Here is a 19,372-nt window from a genome sequence, read left to right on the forward strand (position 1 = left end):
GTGGAAGACCGAAAAGGAACAGAATAATTGCTTATAGATCTTCAGTCCACACTGGTTCGTGTCATGCGTGCTACCTTTAATATCTTTAGCTTCAAATATATTCTCTGTTGCATGTGTGGAAGATTCTCAGTAAACCATGCTTCACATTCCTGACCATGTGCTTCTGCCATTAAACTATGTCTCCTCTTGCCGTTTCTGCATTCCTTTATATGGCAAAATGTGTTTAACATTTTTTGTATGTATCCACGTGCTGAATACTTGGCCTTTTGTAGCAAATAAAACCTCTGTTGACATGTGTTTGGTTAAATAGTATGGCCGCTTGATGCGTTTTACCAACCACGAGGTAACAAGTACCTGACGGTAGGTATGTTTTCAGGTGCTCTGTAAAGCTGACTCTGTAAAGCTGAGCTTTGTTTGATGAACAGCTTAAATATAACTTGTCGTTTGATTAGTATAATTAGCAGTGAAATGAATGTTCAGTTATTCGGGGGGTAAATCTCTTTTCTCCTCCCAGCCTTCAAGTTCTGATTAACTGATGTTGTTGTTTACAGGGGACATCTGGACCGGATCCAACCACAGTCTATGTTGATATGAGGGCACTGAGGCATGACAGGTTGGAACCACCTTTTTCTTCTATAACAAACGCACTTAAGAGTTTCTAGCAAAAAAAAGTCAGCACACCTCACCCTGAAAGCCTTTGTAATCCTCATAAATAATTTGTGATAACTCCTACCTGCAAGCAGAAGTAGTTATTTTTATTAGTTGGTTAATTAAATAATGTTACTATTGATAAACCTGAAGCATCAGGCACAGCAAGTCTGTTCACTAACAAGATTCCCAGCTTTTCAGGGTTTTTGTGACGCTTGTTTCTGGTGGGACGGCCTAGCCAGTCCCTAAGGAATGGAGTCCTGTTGGGCCTGTTGGCTTCACAGAGGTGTTTCTCCTTGTTGGGCAAGGCCAGCGAGGAGATGATGGGGAGATTTTGCTGTAATTCTTAATGCTGTAAGACTGTGAAGAATTATCGATTTTTGGCCATTGTGAGCAACCACATTCTTTGACATTGGATGTTTTCTAGTTTTATATTTAATGTTAAATAGTCATATAACAAGTAACAACTAAAATTTACATGTAGTGTTTGTAAGGAGATATATGAAATCTTCTGGATGGAAGGAAACTTGTAATTTAATGTGTAATTTTAGAAAGTACCCATGCACATGTTTCAGTTTTCCAATACAGTAGTCAAAATGCTAGCAGGTAGTCTCTTTGTAGAATTTTCTTTTAACAAAACAGTTTTCTGTTAACTCTGGAAGTGGTGAACATTTAGTTGACAGCGTTCACCACTGCTGGTGCCGTAAAGAATCATTATCCAAATGGGGCTTCTTACTCTTTTTTGGTCTTTTTTTCCCCTCTCCTTCATAAAAGCTCAACAGCAGAGAATTTGTTCACCTTAGGCAAATATTGACTTTAGCTATATCAAAGTGATTGGGTCAGTGTGCAGGGTACCAACCTCAAGGTAGTGCTGGCCTCTGCCCACATTACCCCCTGCATTTCCCAGTACTTCATAAATGCTAGTCATAACAGGTTCATATTTTTTGGACAACACATAAATTCTAAAATGAGCATGACCTTCAGTCTATTATAGTTTGGACCTGCTCAGCAAGTCTTTCGTATATTTTCCTCTGTCACAGTGAGGGGCTGAAGAGGAACAGGGATTTGTCCTGCACGTGCAGAGACATCTAGCTCAGAGCCACCTGCCTAGACCCCATTTAGTGAAGAGGCAAATGGGAAGTTTTAGGATGTGATTTACCTGTTCTCGTGTAAGTTTTCAGCTTAAGGAAACATTAAATGGACTCAAAATTGTGTGCTTCTTTCCATTAACTATAAAGGGAACATAGAATAGTTAAGTCAAATACAAATATAGGCGTCTTCTTACAGGACACGGAGTGTGGCAGGTGGAAGGAAGGAGTTGTAAGATACTTGACACTCTCACCATTTCTCTCTTCCTTTTACACACTATATTACCAACAGTAATACTCACGTTTCATCAGTCCTCTGCTATACTGCTGCCTGCATAACCCGGCCTCAGAAAACTTGAACCTCCTGGCCCAGCAACTACGGTACTGTGTAGACATGCTCATACTCAGCCCAGGGAAAAAAGGTCCTGATGTTATCATTACAGGAGCCTATCATCTCTGCAGTGCACCGAAGAAAGGGGATTTACCTGAGAAGTTGAATGATTTATTTTGTAAAAAAAGGGGGTGAGGAGTGGAGCAATTTTGTCTCTAAGAGCAGAACAAACACTGAGCAGGATAAATCTCATCCAGTCTAAAGCAGTCTCCTAGGCTCCTTCTGCAGTCATTGAAAAAGGACACAAAACGCTGGTGTAACACAGCTATCTCAGACATGCATCAGCATGGGATGAATTGCAGTTAAGGTACCATTCTTTCTTTATTGATGAGGAAGGAAACTTAAACAACTAACTTAAACCAAATGTTTATTTTTTAATAGAAGCATTATGGTGAGACTTATTTGCCCATAGTGTTTAAACTAACATCATAGCTCTAACATGGTTGAAGCTAAGTTGAACACAATGTAAGCATGTATCAGTAAGCATCATTCAAGTGCAGGAGAAAGAGCTAAAGTTATATCTATAGAGGGGAGAGAATAAAGCAAATATAAATAGCTTTAAATTAATTTTTCTGAGAGAAGTAAATTTATGTAATATTTACTGGAAGGAAAATATATAGAAACATATATTTATAAAGACAAATGAATATTTACAGTTTTATAATAATAATTATAAATAATAAAATTATATTTGTAAATCTTTATATAAGGAAAATAAGATCATGCTTCATAAAAGCTGTATATGGCATGGGTTTACTATTTCCTTGCCTTACCATGTCATTGAGAAGTAGGCATCATTATCAAGACCAGACTTTGCAGTGTGTTAATTTATATTTAGTGACTAGTTCTACAGAACATGAAAGATGATCTTTGGAGTTGCCTTCTCACATTGTGGTAATGTAGATTTTAATTTGATGGATTAAAGCTGTGCCTCATTTACTCAATCCTGGGGAATTTAGAATCAGATCCATGGGTCATAAATTAGGGGACAAAACAACTTTATTTGGCACAGTCTCTTCACACTTGCTGTTTCTAACCATTTTAGTGGAACTGAATGTCACTATCACTTAGCAGCAACTGAAAGATTGCTTCATGTAGCTGTGAGAGTGTACAGTAACAACCGACTGCATCTTCACAGGTCAGCCAGTCTCCCAACAATATGGAAAAATTACACTGTACACTTAATGTGAGGGATTTCACTAGAACAGGCTGCCCAGGGAGGCTGTGGAGTCTCCTTCTCTGGAGATATTCAAGGCCTATCTGGACACCTACCTGAGCAACCTGCTCTAGGGAACCAGCTTTGGCAGGGGGATTGGACCCGATGATCTCTTGAGGTCCCTTCCAACCCCTACAATTCTGTGATTCTGTGTTTTTTTGTTTTGTTTTGTGTTTTTTTTTTGTATTTTATATTTTGTAGGATATTGTCCAGAATTTGAAAAAGACTGAACATCATTCTTTTGCTTTTTCTTGGCATAATAATGCTTTCTAGTTACTGCAAAAAGTAGCTTTGACAGTTTAGATCAAAATACCTGTGCCGTGTATGATCTAGACTGAGATCTAGAGCTGCTTGGTCAACCAGCCTAGACATTTCCTTCCAGCTTGCACTGGATTCTGATGGTTTATTTCTTGGGCTAGGTTAGATGTTCTCAAACACCTTTTGAATCTGCCTGAGTGTGTGTGTTTTAGCCCTCAGCCCACAGGTTTAGCTGCTGGATTCCTAGAGCTCTAGCCATATTACTGCCAGGTCAGGGAAGTGCCTGGGACTGGGCTCACATGGAGATTCAGGAAGCTGATGCCAAGGGGTGCAACCACTCAGTCATTAGCAGTCATCAGTTGTGGTACTAGAAAAAGCATTAAATTGCCTAACAGTGATCATCCAGTGGAATTTTAGGTGCTACAGCTACTCCATCAGGCCTTGCCTGTTGTATCTGGTAGCACTAATCAGATGGCCCAAGCACCAGATGGCATTAGACACCTCTGTCTGGGAAACTGAGTAATGTCCTAACAGCAAGAGTATCCCACTCCAGTTTGCTCTTGGGGGTAATGCATCAATATCATTCTATTGGTCATCCCACCGATTTTCTAAAAATCAGTGTCCCCAGAAGGTGATGTCAGAAAGAGTGAGAAGTAAAGACAGACTTGTCCCACCTATGCCACTTAATATAATAGTAATAATAATAATTTAAAAAAAGAGAGAGGACGCCTAGCAGGTGATGTATATGTCCCTGCACTACTAGAGAGGTTAACTCACATCCAAAAAGCAAAATAGGTGGATTAATGCTTCACTGTGCATGAGCTGGCCTCTTGGCAGGCTGCGCTGGCCCAATAACTTGCTCACTGTGCCTCCCAGGTCATGTAAACATGCACGTGTGTGTGCAACAAAACTCCAGGCATCAGCACCCCATCGTGCCATTGACTGCAATTCTCTGCCAATGCTTCTGGGAAAACAACTTTATATTAAAAAAAATAAAAATAAAAAAGAGAGAGAAATAGAACAAATATATTCTTTTCACATTTGTCTGAAATCCCCTGGTTTTCAGATCCTTCCATCATCATTTTGGACCAGTCATGTTCTCCTCAGAAAGCTTTTCAGATGGTTAAACACAAGATACCTAAATATGCTAAAAGCTGAGAAGTGCTTGGAAGAAGAGACAGAGATCCCTTTCTCATTGTACCAGAATACCACATATTGAAAGATGTACACTTTCTAATATTTCCATGCTATTATGACAGGAAAGATGTACATTTCAAGACCAAGCATCCCTTTTTTCGAGGATGCTGTAAAACAATATCTACACACATGTGTAACGTTAAAAATGTACAAGATAATCAATTTAACAGCAAGTTATATCTTAGTAGAAAAATAATTTAATTGGCAAAACTGGCCACTTCATCAAACTGAGACTTGTGTGTTCCAAAATAAACATTCCTTTCACATAGACAGGGAAAAAGTATTTTTAAATGCTCTTAGGACGTCAGATTTTCAAAAGTTTCAGTATAGTTACGTATATTCTAAAATATACTTATCATTAAATCGCTCAAAACTGTTTTCAAAATGTTACTGATTTAACCTGCTAGTTTAAATTTTGAAATTGCCATAAATTTGAAACTCAGTTGGTATGAATAAGAAATAAAGCATCATGAAAAATGTTGAAATTAGGTATTTTGACTGCTTTGAAATTTTTCCCAAATTTTAATATAGGAAATTCATTTTTTCCTGCATTTTTGTACCTTTTGTATTTAAAATGTTGTATAGAAGTTTTCTGCAGAAATTAGTGGGCTGAAGGATCATCCAGTGATGCCTGAAGGAGATTGTTGATCTTCTAAAACTGAAACTTCTTGTAGCCACTGCAAAGATAAACATCGCCTTGCATCCTGATATTCTTTCCTGTTGCAAAACCTTATCAACACAGAAGACAAAATTATGAAAATCATTGTGAAAGACCTACTTTGAAATCAGAGTTTGTTTCAAAAGGATACAAATGAAAAAAACAAATTCAGTTCAATCTGTGTCTACCCCCAAAAGCAGGCAAAGATGTCCCTGGTTTTCTTGTTCAGTAGCTGATAGTGACAATTTGTGAACTCTAGAGTGGAGGCTAAGACTTCTAGTGGGGAGAGAGCCACTGATCGAGTTGTGTATGTATTTATAATGATTTCGGTATAATAATTTAACATGCAGTTGGACAGCTTGCTCTGATTTTGGCTACAAGTTGCATTTAGGCTGCTTATTGGACTATATCCACATCTTGTACCAAAAATGGGCAAGAATGAAGACTTTGTCAGTGTTAATAAACACTATTCTCATTTATTATTTTGTTATGCTATCTCTATTTTCATAAATGCAGGCATCCTTACCACTCAAATCCTTCTGATCCTGTCTTTAAATTCCAGTATTCCCTTTAGTGAAACAATAGTTGCATTAAACGATCATTCAAATTATTCTAATTTCATCAAGTTAAGTCTGGCTGCTTTTTTTCGGTGCAGTAAGAAGAATTGTATTATTAAACCTTTTTGTGGTTTACTCCATTCCCCTTTGAGCTGCATGTAATGGTGAGCTGCTTGGATAGTTTCATGGTCACAGACACGGTGAGACAGCTGGCGCCAAACAGGGAGTCAAATCCAGCTGTGGGATGTGGCCAGGTAGAGGCAGTGGGATATATGTTGGTTCAAGTTACTCGTTTTTTATTCTGACAGGTACTCATGATGTCGCATGTGGTATCCAAAGCCTTTCACTGAAATATTCCCATTCCATCATTAAAACAAATTATTTTAGTCTGATTTTCCACTGTATTTATTAAACAAGCAGTTGGCAGGTCTGTAAGAATAGGTGTCTTGTCTTCTTATGGGGTCACAGACATCTTTTTGGGAATATGTAAATTAGTGAATCTTTTCAAAATTAAAAATAACTGATCCCTGTATTACTTAAGTCATTAGCTGACTTACGTCTTAGGAAGGTATTTATATGCTGTGCTATATCTGATTTTTCATTGTGGTCTTCTGGGGTGTTCAAAGAGCTCTGAACGTCTGTCAGCTTTGCTGGGAGACATTGTTCCCCTGAGAATGGTGATTTCTGAGGATGGAAATTCTGAGTCTCGTTCCCCAAGAAAATAAAAGAACAGTGATAGTGTTTTGAAGATATGTGAAAACAGTTACTTAGGATTTATTATTATAGATTGCTTATACACTGAGCCCAGTCTCAAATACAGGCTCTGTCAAAGGAAATCAGTTAAGGCTTTGGCTTCATTTTAATGTATTCCAGCAGTTCAGACTTCATGCAGGAAAAGAAAAATAGCCTTTTATCCTGGCTGTCAATTGTTTATCATTCTGCACTCTATTTTATTGAAACTTTCATGTTGTGTATACATTGTTTTGAGTAATACCAAGCAACAAAACCACGGGAGCTTTTTTCTAATTCTCAAGCACTTCTTTTCCATCTACCTTGAAAAATACCCTTATTATAGGGTTACCAGACAAAAGAACTACTTAGCTAAATTATCTAAGCTACAGCCACAGCCGTGCTCTGTAGCACAGTCACAGCATGGAGGAGAACTGTTTTATGGTCACGTAGCAGAGAAAAGAGACTGGGGGGAAATATGTCAGAAAGAGACATGCTAATGGCAAGCGACAATAAAATAGTTACCTTTGTGAAGCATTAATTGATTAATCATACTTGAAAGCAATTTACCAATGGCAACAGAAAAGAAACTTCGAAAATTGTTCCCTAACGCTCTGGGGAGCAGTGCCTTTCCCAGCTCCTGTAATGGGTTACCGTGTACAGAATCCATTTGCAGATTACAGAAAATCCCAGTCCTCAATTATTGACTCTGTGTGAGATCTGAAGGGGTAATACGGATCTATTACTGTCCCTTTTGACACTTCACCACCTTTTGCCTTACACTGCGATTCAGTAGGCACCGTGTGTAGAGTGTGTTGAGGTTTGGAGTGCTAGATACCTGGGGAACTGTTCAAAACACCGACCTGGCAAATCACCGGCCTCAGAAAAGCATCAGTGCTTTTAAGCAATAAGCTCTTTTACGAATTGTGTCATGTCAAGTGCCACCTCCAGCAGTGCCATTCCAGTCATCCTGAGCTTCAGGGATCTTCTGGTACAGGTAGCTTTATTTCCAAGTGTCACACATTACCTATGCTTTTTTTTAAGATTGTCTGTTGCTGTAGCTTTTTTTTCTTCTCTCTTTTTTTCTTCCTATTATCACAGAAACAAATTGTCATGGAAAAATGAAAAGTCTTTTACCCCTGTAAAGTCAGTAGAAGGCTTTCATTCTCCATTGAGAGGAGGAAGGGTTGAGGTCTTTAAAATAAAGTTTAAGTCCCTCTAAGTTTTAAGTAGGCTAAGTTGTGATGCAGTTTGATTTTGAGGATTCTTTGGAGAAGTGTATGGCTTTTAGGCATTCTGCCCATTAACTTGTAGAATCTCATTAGTGAGTTTAAGCTGTCTGTCACGGTACTGGCAAAACCTTCCTTGTTCTTCACGTATTTGCTCAGGAGAAAATCCAGCCTTGGCTTTTTAGCGGCATTATATTTTTGTTTCTGTCTCAAAAATCCTGTTGGCACTATTTCTGATCTCTGGGAAACAGATCTCCCAGAAAGAAAAGTTCATTCTGGACGATGAGTTTAATAGCAAAACTTCAACTTCTGGCTTAGAGGAAAAGTCCTGGTGTGCCTGACCTGGAGGAAAGGTCCTCTCTTGCAGTTGCTGCCGGCACCAGGGGATGAACCAAGAGCCTTGCTCAGCCTCTGTGCAGCTGACTAGGCTGATTTGGAAATCAGCTGATGACCTGGGTAACTAAACTGTCTAGAACATTGTCTGAGGGATTGCACTGTTTATATAAGAGGATCCAGAGTTATAACAAAAATCATAAATATGCCTGTCTTAAGAGCTTTGAAAGATGTCTTATGTTTCCAGGCATAAATCATCTTCAGTTGCAGGGTGGGAGAAAGGGACAAACATCCATTAACTTTCAGATGGGAAGCCACCCCCCTTGTCCCAGTCGGGCTGAGTTATGAGGCTCACCTAGATGGGAGTCCTACAAAGTAATTCCTGTGCTCCATAAGAACAGACCCTTGAGGTATTTGCTCCCTTGAGTCTACTTTTAATTTGATAGTCTTTTTCAAGGGAACAGAATATTATCATTTTAGTGGAATAGCACAACAAGATTTGACTCTAGTGGTGTTTTTTGAAAGAGGATGTGGTTTAGAATACCTTAACTATAAATGGAGAAATTCCAGTTATATTTCCATGGAGGGGCTGGGAAACACTGTAGTGCGTACCAAGACAAAGACAAAGAGAAGACAAAAAGCCTTAGCTTTCGAGGAAAGTAGGTGTACTGCACCTGAACATTTACATAATTGTTTGCAAGTGCCATTTGCATGTCATTTTTCAAACATTAACAATAAAACTAGATGGAAAATGTTCAATTTTTGTTTTTACAAACCATTTTTGAATTTTCCAATAGCATTCCAGCTTATTAAACCAACACTTTTATTCCCGAAGAATATCTGATGCTATCTAAAAAAAAGGGATTGCCCATTTCAGCATGTACCGACCTTCTCTTGGTGTTCCAGGTCCGTTTCAGTCTTGGAGGCTGGGAATTGATATAACAAGGTGGCAGGTTACCTTTCTGAGGAGGATTTGTTAAAAATTCTTCCACTTCCTTTCCTAAAAGCCATACTTCTCTCTTTCTTTCTCTTGGAATTTGCCATGAGTCTAGCCATACACTTAGAGGAAAGTCTTCCCCCAAAAATGGAATTTTCATTCTTCCATTTTCTTTGAAGATAACATGTATTTTGTATTTGATTTTTACAGACAGTGTATTCTGAAGCATATTTTGCTTTGTTTTCCTCATTGTGGTATATGCAGGAAGTTCTGGCTGAATATGAGAGGGCACTTCTTCACGGTGAGGGTGACAGAGCTCTGGAACAGCTTGCCCAGAGAGGTTGTGGAGTCGCCTTCTCTGGAGATATTCAAAACCCGCCTGGATGCCATCCTGCGCGATGCTCTAGGTGATCCTGCTCAGCAGCGGGGATGGACTAGATGATCTTCAGAGGTCCCATCCAACCTCGGCCATTCTGTGATTCTGTGATCTAATGGACCACTAAACAGTGATTCTTTAAAATTGCCAGAAGTCATTGACCTAGAGTACATTTACGGCTTTGGCAGTACAGGAAAAAGTGCTGTTTTCCCATACTGCAGCCTTAGAGTGCATTTCACAACAGAAACAACTGTTTTGGAAGGAAAAATGCTTAATGAATACCTGTAAAATTTGGAGCAAGCCTTTAAAATTCTGCAGACCTAGCTGCGGTACGCTGTAAGAGATGCGTATGAGAGATGTGCGTAAGAGATGTAGCTCCCTAAGTGCCTTCCATCCATGTTTTCTTTCTCCCCTTCTCTTGCCAGCCTTTGCAGGAGGACAGACAGGGCTTTTGCTCTCCCACGCACTGACGGTTATTTGCCATGAATAATTCAGCAGTGGGTGCCGTGCTGGTGGTTACCCCTGGGAATTGGGCTCTGTCACCTTTGTGACCCACTCCAGCTGTGCTAGCCTCAGGCACTCGTTTGGCTCCTGTTGTCAGCAGAGTCTGTGGCTGTATGAATACTGAATGACTCGGGTGTGGGAAGGAGAGCTCAGAAAAACAGTAAAAGTGACCTATATTTTTATAAGGATCCCTCCCTAACTTTGTTAGAGATGCAATGTCCTTTCAAATGGCTGTATTCAATAGCTCTTAATATACTGCTTCAAGCCTCGCATATCCTCCTGAAGATTTCATATCCTAGAAGCATCTGTTTGCAGATGATGAGCTTATTTATGTGAAGAGCCTTATGCAGCTCAGCCAGGGTTCCCAGTGAGCCTCCTGTAAGAAGGATGGTCCCTCTCCAGTGACTTCAGGTGTACGTGGCACTGCAGTCCATTGCACTACTGCCTTTTCTTCAGACTGTTCATCTGTGGTTTTAATTCCACTAAACAAGTGTCTCCACGTGTTGAACTTCATGCACTGGAAATGTCTCTGGTGGTAGGTAAGGAGAGGGAACTTTCTGCACGTTCTTCCCCAAAAATGCAGGGTGCCCACTCCATGAGTCAGCTGGTGGTGTGAATCCTGAAGCTTGTAGCAAGAGAAGGAGCCTTATAGGGGGCACTTGATGTCAGAAATTTCACCTTTCAAAATACTGTGTGAATGTAGAATATAAACATTGCATCGGGGAAGCTAAAATTATTTCCATCATTTGTTAACAATAAATAGGGTAATTCTATTCCTTGAAAAAATTTTAATGTCACAGATTTTTTAGAATGAAAGTTTTCCCTTTGTGTGGAGTCTCTTTTTCCCAGTTAGAACTGGGAGGACAAAAGATTACAAAATAGGAAAAGCACGTTGTATCAAACAGAGTCATCAGCTCCCAATTGTGATTATGAAAAGTGCTGTAAAAACAATTAGCAATAAACAATGTGTCCTGGGAGGTTTGTAATCTAAATAAAAAGATAAAAGCTGAGAGCAGCATTATGCCTGTTTTTGCAGTTATGAACCTGAAGCACAGAGAAATGCGATGCTGTGCCTGCTGGGGCACGACAGGTGTGAGATAGAGCCAGGGGGCAGGTGGGGCTCTCCAGTCCCAGTCCACTGCACTGACTTTAAATGGTTGTACATTACGCTTTACACAATCTGTGAAGTTAAACAAATTAAATGTAATTCCCATATAAAAAAATCTGAACGTTTTTCAGTACTTTAAATCTGAAAACAGACATAAATATGGAATTTATTTTTACACATTCCCATAGCCATTTATGATAAAATTACTCTTTTTTTTTTTATCCTCTGAAGCTTGGAATACTCGTTTCTTGAACCTGAGTTCCTGCTTCATTTTGGTTCCTTTACAGCTTTCTGCATTGTCTTAAGTCCTTGTGTAACCCTTTCTGCTTCTTTATTCAGGCATCTGAAGGATAGGAACTGGTTTGCTTTCGACCTCAGCGAGCTTGGGACATGAAGCACAATTTAGATTTATAATGAAGAAAGTCTTTAAATTAATGGAAATTATTTATTGCTGTTTTTTAACTGAACTTGTTGATTAAAGAATTAACAGGATTAAAATATGCCCTAGACATACAGAAGATTTAATGGTTGTTCATCTTGTTAGATAAAGTTTGCCTAAACCCAAAAACTCCCTTTTTCACTCTCAGTTGTCTTTTATCTGTTATCAGAAGTTGTCATGCAATGAGAAGAAAAGTGCTTTGAGGAAACCAGGATGATGCAGGGAAAGTCTTCTTCATTATCTAGATTTTCCCTTCAGCCAAAGTGTTCAGCAGTGCCATCTTCCTACTTTTCTGATCTGACTATTTGAACAGGGTATTTCATCTTGAAAGGCAGAGCTTATCTTCTGCTTTGATCGATATTTTCATTTTAGGGTAGAATGAGCTCATTGACGTGTAAATTCTGGAATAGTTTATTTACAAATATTTTATTGTTTGTGTAAAGAGAAGATGCACTGAAAGCCTTGAGTGCCAAAGACTTCTTTTAGGTAGCGGTATGTGTCTGAAAGGTGTTGATGATGGCATTAATACAGGGCCATTTAAATCACAGCTGGGTTATGGGATATAGCTACACTTAAGTGCATGCCCTCTGAAATCAAATGTCTTAAAACTAGGTTTTGGTTAAAGTTTCCGATGAAATAAGAGGTTTTTTTCCACCAGGAAAGACCATTTTGTTGAAATTAGAAAAGTCAGTTTTGACAGATCTTTCACAGCTTAAGAAAAAAAGGTAAAATTTTCAAAATGGTCAAAATATCCTCCTTTATCTTTTGAATTTTTGCTCATGATGGTTGTTAAAACATTTTTAGTTTGGAGACTTAATTAACTTAAAAGACAAATACTGAAAAACTAAACTCAAGTAACCTCTTTTTTTTTTGGCCTGCAGCATTTTTTTCAGATTAAGTTTACAACCTCACTTCATATTTCTCCTCTTTGTTCCAGTTCAGTATACAGAATTTTTCAAAACATAAATTTCTTGCGTGATAAGAAAATATCCACTCTTTCCCCACAACCTCAATTTCTAACATAAGATGACAATCAGCAAGAAATCTTAAGGAGTAAGTCTGGAATGAAACCAAGGAGCCCATCAGCTGTGTCTTCCTGCCACAGAAAGGCTGTGGCCAAGGAAAGGGCCTAGGAGACAAATATCAATATTTTTATATATTCAGTGTATTTTCAATATGTGTTAGGCTGTACTTACATCGTATCGTATCTGGTTTCCTTTAGTTTTTGTTGCGGAAGTTTTTCAAGCATGACAACATTCCAAGTCAGCTACTGAAAAAAAGTAAAATACTAGCAGAAAAGGTAATATTAAGGAAACCAAAGAGCTGGACTGCCAAGCTGGCATGACTGCAAGGCGGCATGGTGTGAGAACAGACCACTCAAGATAGGAAGAAGAAGACAAATTAAGGGTTGGTAGGCTAAACAGGGAGATGAGAGCTGGCAGTGATGGAAGATGCCGTGCTAGTGCACGAGGCTGGCTAACAGCAGAAGATGTTGGCACGCTGGCAAGGAGGTGGAGGGCAGTTGCCATGGCTCGGCCTGCGGGAATGGCTCTAAAGGAAAGATAAAAGTTGAAGGTGTGGGGTTTTGCCAAGTATTAGTTTAGAAGGCAACCTCTGTAGCTGAAATATTTAACAAGAAAAGTGGAAAAATCTTTTGAACTGTATGTGGGGAGCTAGTTAGAAATACCAAGAGGAAGATAGAAAAAGTCCATGCCAAACAGGGCGGTAAAAAGGTTCCTGACTATGAATAACATTCAGCTGAGAAGTAAACTCTGAAGGGAAGTGGAAGAAGCCCTATCATTCGAAATATTGTAACCGGAGTAGACAAAGCATTCGAAAGTGCCCTGCAGGGAGCAGTCTTTTTTTGGCAGGGAGCGAGACTTGGATGACCTAATAGTTTCTTTCCATCTCTATTAGAATCACAGAGCCCGAAGTCTCTCTCAGTGCAGTAACACAGCCCTGTTTGAAGGTTTTCCCAGTTTTGGCATCGTAATGTTGGTTACTACCACGCTGCGCGCTCCAGACTCCTGATTAGCAAAGCACTCTTTAATGGCTCTGCTGACAAACTCGTTGATTAAAGAGAATACCAATAAGCTGTGGAACACATTTTGGAGAGTTTTTGTCACCAGATAGAAAACAAAATTTGTGGCTTTATGTAAATAGTTAGGCAGAAAGACATTGTTACTGTATTTCTGTATCCCCTTCATTACACGATTATTACAGTGCCAGTTGGTTATAGCTTGCCAGTTTTCATTCTGAAGTCAGATTTCAGTCCTATTTTTCTATAGTAAGAGTCGAGGAGATGAAATCCATCCAATATATTAAATTGAACAAGAAAGAATGTAAGCACATATTAATGCTATAGCTGCCTTTCATATTAAATCCCATTAGCCAGGCTTTGAAACATAAGAAGCTTTCTCAACTGCACATCGCCAGTTATAGATTTTTATTTTTTTAAAAAAAGACTAATTCTTAGGAACCAGAGAAGAAAAATTTAATAATTACACTCTCTCATACCCTACTATATAAATACTACAGATTCATTATGCATCATCATTGCTTATAGCTTTGTAACAGTCCAATGATTCTTAAACATCTTCTGCCTCTCCTCCCCAGTGAGACATTTTGGTGGGAGAGAAAGCCCATGTTTTCTCCGCATTTGGTCACTCATTTATGTTTTCCCTCTCGGCTTGGCTGCAAACCACCAGAAGGTGCAAAACTAGCTTTCACGCCCAAGGGCAGCATCTTCATCCCATCCACTTGATTTTCGGGCTCTTTGCCCAGGCTGGCTCTGCTGCCATGTTCTCTTCTGCCCTTCCCAGCATGACTCGAAGGCAATACGAAACAGTGGGAAGGCTCTACACTCACTTTATAAGAGACTTTTTTTCACAGCCTGGAGCACTGCAGAGAAACGGGACTTGCCCTTCCTGCAGCTCTGGTGCCTGGGAGCACGTTATGATTCATTGTGAACTCTAAATTTTGAGAAACAGTGTCATAAGGAGCCGTGAGTTCCTTTGCCAGCATCATCTGTGTGATGCAGAGGTGGTATTTCTCCTGGGTCTGAGGAGCCCTGCGCTCTACCTCTTGCCCGCCAGGCAGGCTTGGGGATGGTGCTGCTCGCTCAAGAGGGAAGGTGAAGAAGTTCTCAGTCATGTCTGCTGTCTGTTTGTCAGTGCAAAAATGGAAATCTCCAGGGAGAGGAGTGGGAACAATTGAATTATTTTAAGATGAGACAGAGCAAAACTAATTTTAAAAAACTATCGCATGATGTCCATAATTTATTCACAGTACTAGTCCCCATAGAGTTAGTAAGACTATTATGCACTTAAAATTAAGTATGCACATAGGAGACAGTAACATCAGAATCTAATGTTGCACTTCTATTTTTTTTAAATCTCTCTGTGGCAAAATATCTTTTATTATTTCAGAGTTGTTAGAGGTTTAACAGCATGCTCCCAAATGTATTGTGAGCTTAGCCAAAGCTTTTTAAAATGGAGTCTAAGTTCTTGAGCACTACCAGAGCCCTAGCAGAAAACCTCCAAGAAATGTTTCTATGTTTAGTGCACTGCTGTGATATTTCTGAAGGGATACGAGGAGGAAAGCACATAGTGGGAGAGCTTTAACAGAATTGGAAACCGAGAAATTGCACCTTCTGGGTCTTCATGTGCTAAAATTCAGACAAGGTTAAAGGAAATAGCTGGAGAAGGGAGCTAGAAGAGTGTGCTAGCAATAACAACAAGGAGGGAGACACAGATGCTGAAACGACAGGGGAAAGGGATGGTCAGAATTATGAATGTTGATTCATTTCCAGTAGTCACTCACTGGTCTTTAAATGTATAGCTTTGTTATACGTGCTTTATTGTATGTGATTCCTGCTGGGCCTGGAATTCAGCAGCACATCATTGAGGCACGTCTTGATGCCAGAAAGGGAGCAAAGGCCAGCAGAATCCCTACAAAACTGGACAGCTCTCAGATATGATTTTCCTGTCCCAGAGTGTTTTTGCTCCTGTTATCAAAATGGAATTGTTTTTAAACCAATCTCAAATTCAAATAAAGTACTCCCTGACATTGGTCACACCGTCCTTTTTACCACTTCGTATGGCTGGTTTTTTTGAATTGTCTCTTTTTTAAGATCAAATCTTTGTCGAATCTTGGTAAATAATGAATGAGGTAACTCTGTTAAAGGAGGTACCAAGGGTCTGGGATGGTGACTAGTTCTTCTAAGAACAGCCACCTGTCTGTAACTACAGATCTAAAAATCAGAGATGTCAGTTGCTCAGAAGAGTTCAGTTAAAGGTGTTTTTCATTTCTACACTAATAGAGATTTTACAGAACATATATATATGTGTGAAGGCAGAAATGTAGGCATTAATTAACAACTGCTTCTTGCAATATTTGATTTTTTTTTCAATATGCATAGAATTATTTTCAAACCATTTGCTGCATACTCGTAAACACCTAAGGCTTGGCATGCCGTTTGAATAGCATTTCAGGTGTCTTATGTAGACATGCCCTTTATAGAGTAGCATGACTTAAGCCGTGCACATACACCTTATAGTGAAGTTCCTGGGTTTCTGCTATTCAGCTTTGGGCCCCTCTCTACAAGAAGGACATCAAGGCCCTGGAGCGTGTCCAGAGAAGGGCTACGAAGCTGATGAAGGGCCTGGAGCACAAGTCCTGTGAGGAGCGGCTGAGGGAACTGGGGTTGTTTGGTCTGGAGAAGAGGAGGCTCAGGGGAGACCTCATTGCTCTCTACAGCTACCTGAAAGGAAGCTGTGGGGAGCTGGGGGTCGGCCTCTTCTGACAGGTAACCAGTGATAGGACTAGAGGGAAGGGCCTCAAGTTGCACCAGGGGAGGTTCAGGTTGGAAATGAGGAGACATTTCTTCTCAGAAAGAGCAGTCAGGCGTTGGGACGGGTTGCCCAGGGAGGTGGTGGGGTCACCGTCCCTGGGGGTGTCCCTGGGAGCTGGGAAGGGGGTTTGTGTTCTGCATGCACCTCAGGAGAGCAGGTCAGGCTGCAGCTGCCTAACCATGCCTGCTCCAGGCAGCACCCCTCATAGGGCACTTTGCATCCATTTCATCTCAAAATTACTTAGAAAAGTGTTCTGAAATTGCTGGGAACATGGGGCGTATCTCTTGCTTTTAGTGTGAGGAACTGTTCACAGTGATGTGCCCTGCCCCATCCATCAAGGCTGAGAGACTCCCCCGCACCGCAGATAAAACACTCTTCACTATTCCTGCCTTGACCTTGACAATCCCAGCTTTTAGATAATTTTTGGAGCAAAGAAATAGTAAAAAAAAAAAAAAAAAAAAAAAAAGGAACACCTTTCTCCATCTCTTTCTCCATCTCCTTTATGTTTAGGGGCTGAAATTGCTAAAGCTTTGTTCTTCCCCATAGGGACCTTTAGCTGAGGTCTCTGTGTCTCATCCCTCCTTCCCCAAACTGAGTGCTGCAGTACTCCATCTATAAAAAGATGACAAAACAGTCCAAAAAAGATCTATCCTGACTGCTCCTAACTGACTACAGGTTTGTGATCACTTTAACTGGATCCAGTTTTCTTCACATCTACTCGTAGCTGTGCCTTCCCTGTGCCCTGTCTTGAACTGACATTTCTTCTGTGTTTTTTGGTTGGTTGGTTTGGTTTGGTTGTGGTATCTCAGGCTTTTTTTTTCCTTTACATTCAGCCAGTTGAGGGGAGGAAAGGGGTAAGAACTGCTCATTTGATGGAAGCACAGATTTAGATCAGTTAAGTGGATTATGAAATCGTGCAGGAATGGGAAGTTTAAGGTTTCGTGGGCTGTTAGAGCTTCCAAGTTACCTCCCTGAGGACAAAGGAATGCCTAGATGTTACCAAAAGCTTCTTTCCCATCTACTGGCTGAGCTGATCAGCCATTTTAGGACCTTACAGTCTCTTTAATTCTAACCTGCTGAGTATTTTTCTAATGTTAAATGAGGAATTTCCTTCCAGACCATCCTGCTACCCCAGGAGAGCTGCCGTTGCTGTTGCTTTAGTGGGGAAATGAGTTACCTAAGAAAGGAAAAGAGCAGACCAGAGAGTCACACTCAGAAAGGGTCTGACCTCGACAGTAGTGACATTTTTCATTTGATATTTTATTTTTTTGTTACTAAAACGTTTACCAAGCACTGCCCGTTGAAAATAATTCTAAGACTGCTAAGGCAGATCTCAGGCTGAGGCCTGGTTATGAGCTATTTAGAGATGACTTCGATTTTAACTATTAGCTACTCGTGGAATGTGGTTGCTCACTCAGCTCGCATGCTTTTGTTTCTGTGCCCTGACATTTATGATGTTCTTGTGGGAATTCAATACTTCAGATCCTTTTTGTTGTGAATAATTTTCTGCTTGGAATTCCATTTGCAAAAGTCTATCAAAACTAAATAAAAGGCACCAATTACGTTTGAAGGATTTAATATATAAGAAAATGTTCATACACATCTTTTTTTCATTATTTTCCCAGCCGTAAGTCTTGACTAAGTTTAAATATTGGGCCTGAGTATGTTCTAGAGGATATAAGCTTCATCTGTTCCAAAAATAGCATTAATCTCTGCAACCATCAACCCTTCCTTTTAGAAATAAATGTTAATGGAAAGCAAATAAATGCAGCCATGTATTATGCATATGATTTTACATGTGTTTTACAGAGTTCGTTTAGTAGAAAGAGGATCTCCGCATAGTTTGCCCCTGATGGAGTCAGGAAAAGTAAGTACTGAAAGGAGATTTAAACATCTCTCTCTTTCACGGTAAATATTTTCAGTGAATTTCCGTTTCTTTTCATTTTTTAAATGAATGTAGTGTTCAGAAAAGCTCTATCAACTGTGCAGACCTTTCTTTGCTGCTGGAGTTGCAGCCCAGTGGCAGTAACTGATTTATTATTGCTCTCCCAGACTCTGCATCTCGCTCTAGAAACAGGCAACGAGTGCGCCACTAGTACAGGCAGTTGTATCGATGCGGATCCACTGAGAACTGGTCTGAGATTGTCAGCGTTTCGCTTGTTTACTTGCAGATGGCTGCTGACCATCTGCAGAGGGACCCGGCGTGGTGGGCAGCATCGTTGTGGGGACAGGCTGTCCCTTTTCTCGTTGAGGGTTTAACATCTGTCCACCTCTGCAGCCCATTACATGAAGTCACTGGCAAGAGCCTCGTTCTTAAGCGATTACATGGTGCCTCCAGGGCTTTCTTTTTGTTTCAGTCCAAAGTTTCATGTGAACAGGGCTTTTTTTTTTTTTTTTTTTTTTCCTGTTCTGGTACGTACTGTCAGAAAGACTTGGGGCCATTTGGTAGGATTTTTCTGCTTTAGATGAACATTTGATTTCTAACAAGTTTTTAATGATGTAACAGCTTTTACAAAGATAAGAGGTTTTGTAGCCTTTCCCAAATATCTCAAAATTTATTATATTGATCGGCTATTTTAATTTTTTATTCTGCATGTCTACTTTAACTTTTTAATGATGTTTTCTGGTTTCTTACAAAGTGTTTTTGTTTGTTTTTCGTGAGGAATAGTTAGCATATGTTTGCATAAGTATCTGCTTTCTCACTGTTGCATGCTTTCTTTCAATAGATCCTGCCAGGAGTACGTATCATTATTGCTAATCCAGAAACAAAGGGACCCTTAGGAGATTCTCATCTTGGTGAGGTGAGTCATGAAAACTTCACCTTTCTATACTCGGAACTAAATCACAGGGA

The 19,372-nt window shown here is 39.9% G+C and overlaps 1 protein-coding gene across 6 annotated transcripts in view; it reads left to right on the forward strand.

Moving 5' to 3' along the window:
- DIP2C (disco interacting protein 2 homolog C) overlaps positions 1-19,372 on the forward strand; it is a 318,399-nt gene that overhangs the window by 286,864 nt on the left and 12,163 nt on the right. For all 6 annotated transcript variants that reach the window (XM_083823675.1, XM_083823677.1, XM_083823676.1 and 3 more), the window contains 3 exons: positions 552-613; positions 18,331-18,388; positions 19,248-19,322. In XM_083823675.1, the coding sequence (XP_083679801.1) occupies positions 552-613; positions 18,331-18,388; positions 19,248-19,322 (195 nt within the window). The remainder of the gene's footprint in view (positions 1-551; positions 614-18,330; positions 18,389-19,247; positions 19,323-19,372) is intronic.

Source organism: Anser anser (assembly GCF_964211835.1).
Source record: "Anser anser genome assembly, chromosome: 2".
Taxonomy (NCBI): Eukaryota; Metazoa; Chordata; class Aves; order Anseriformes; family Anatidae; genus Anser; species Anser anser.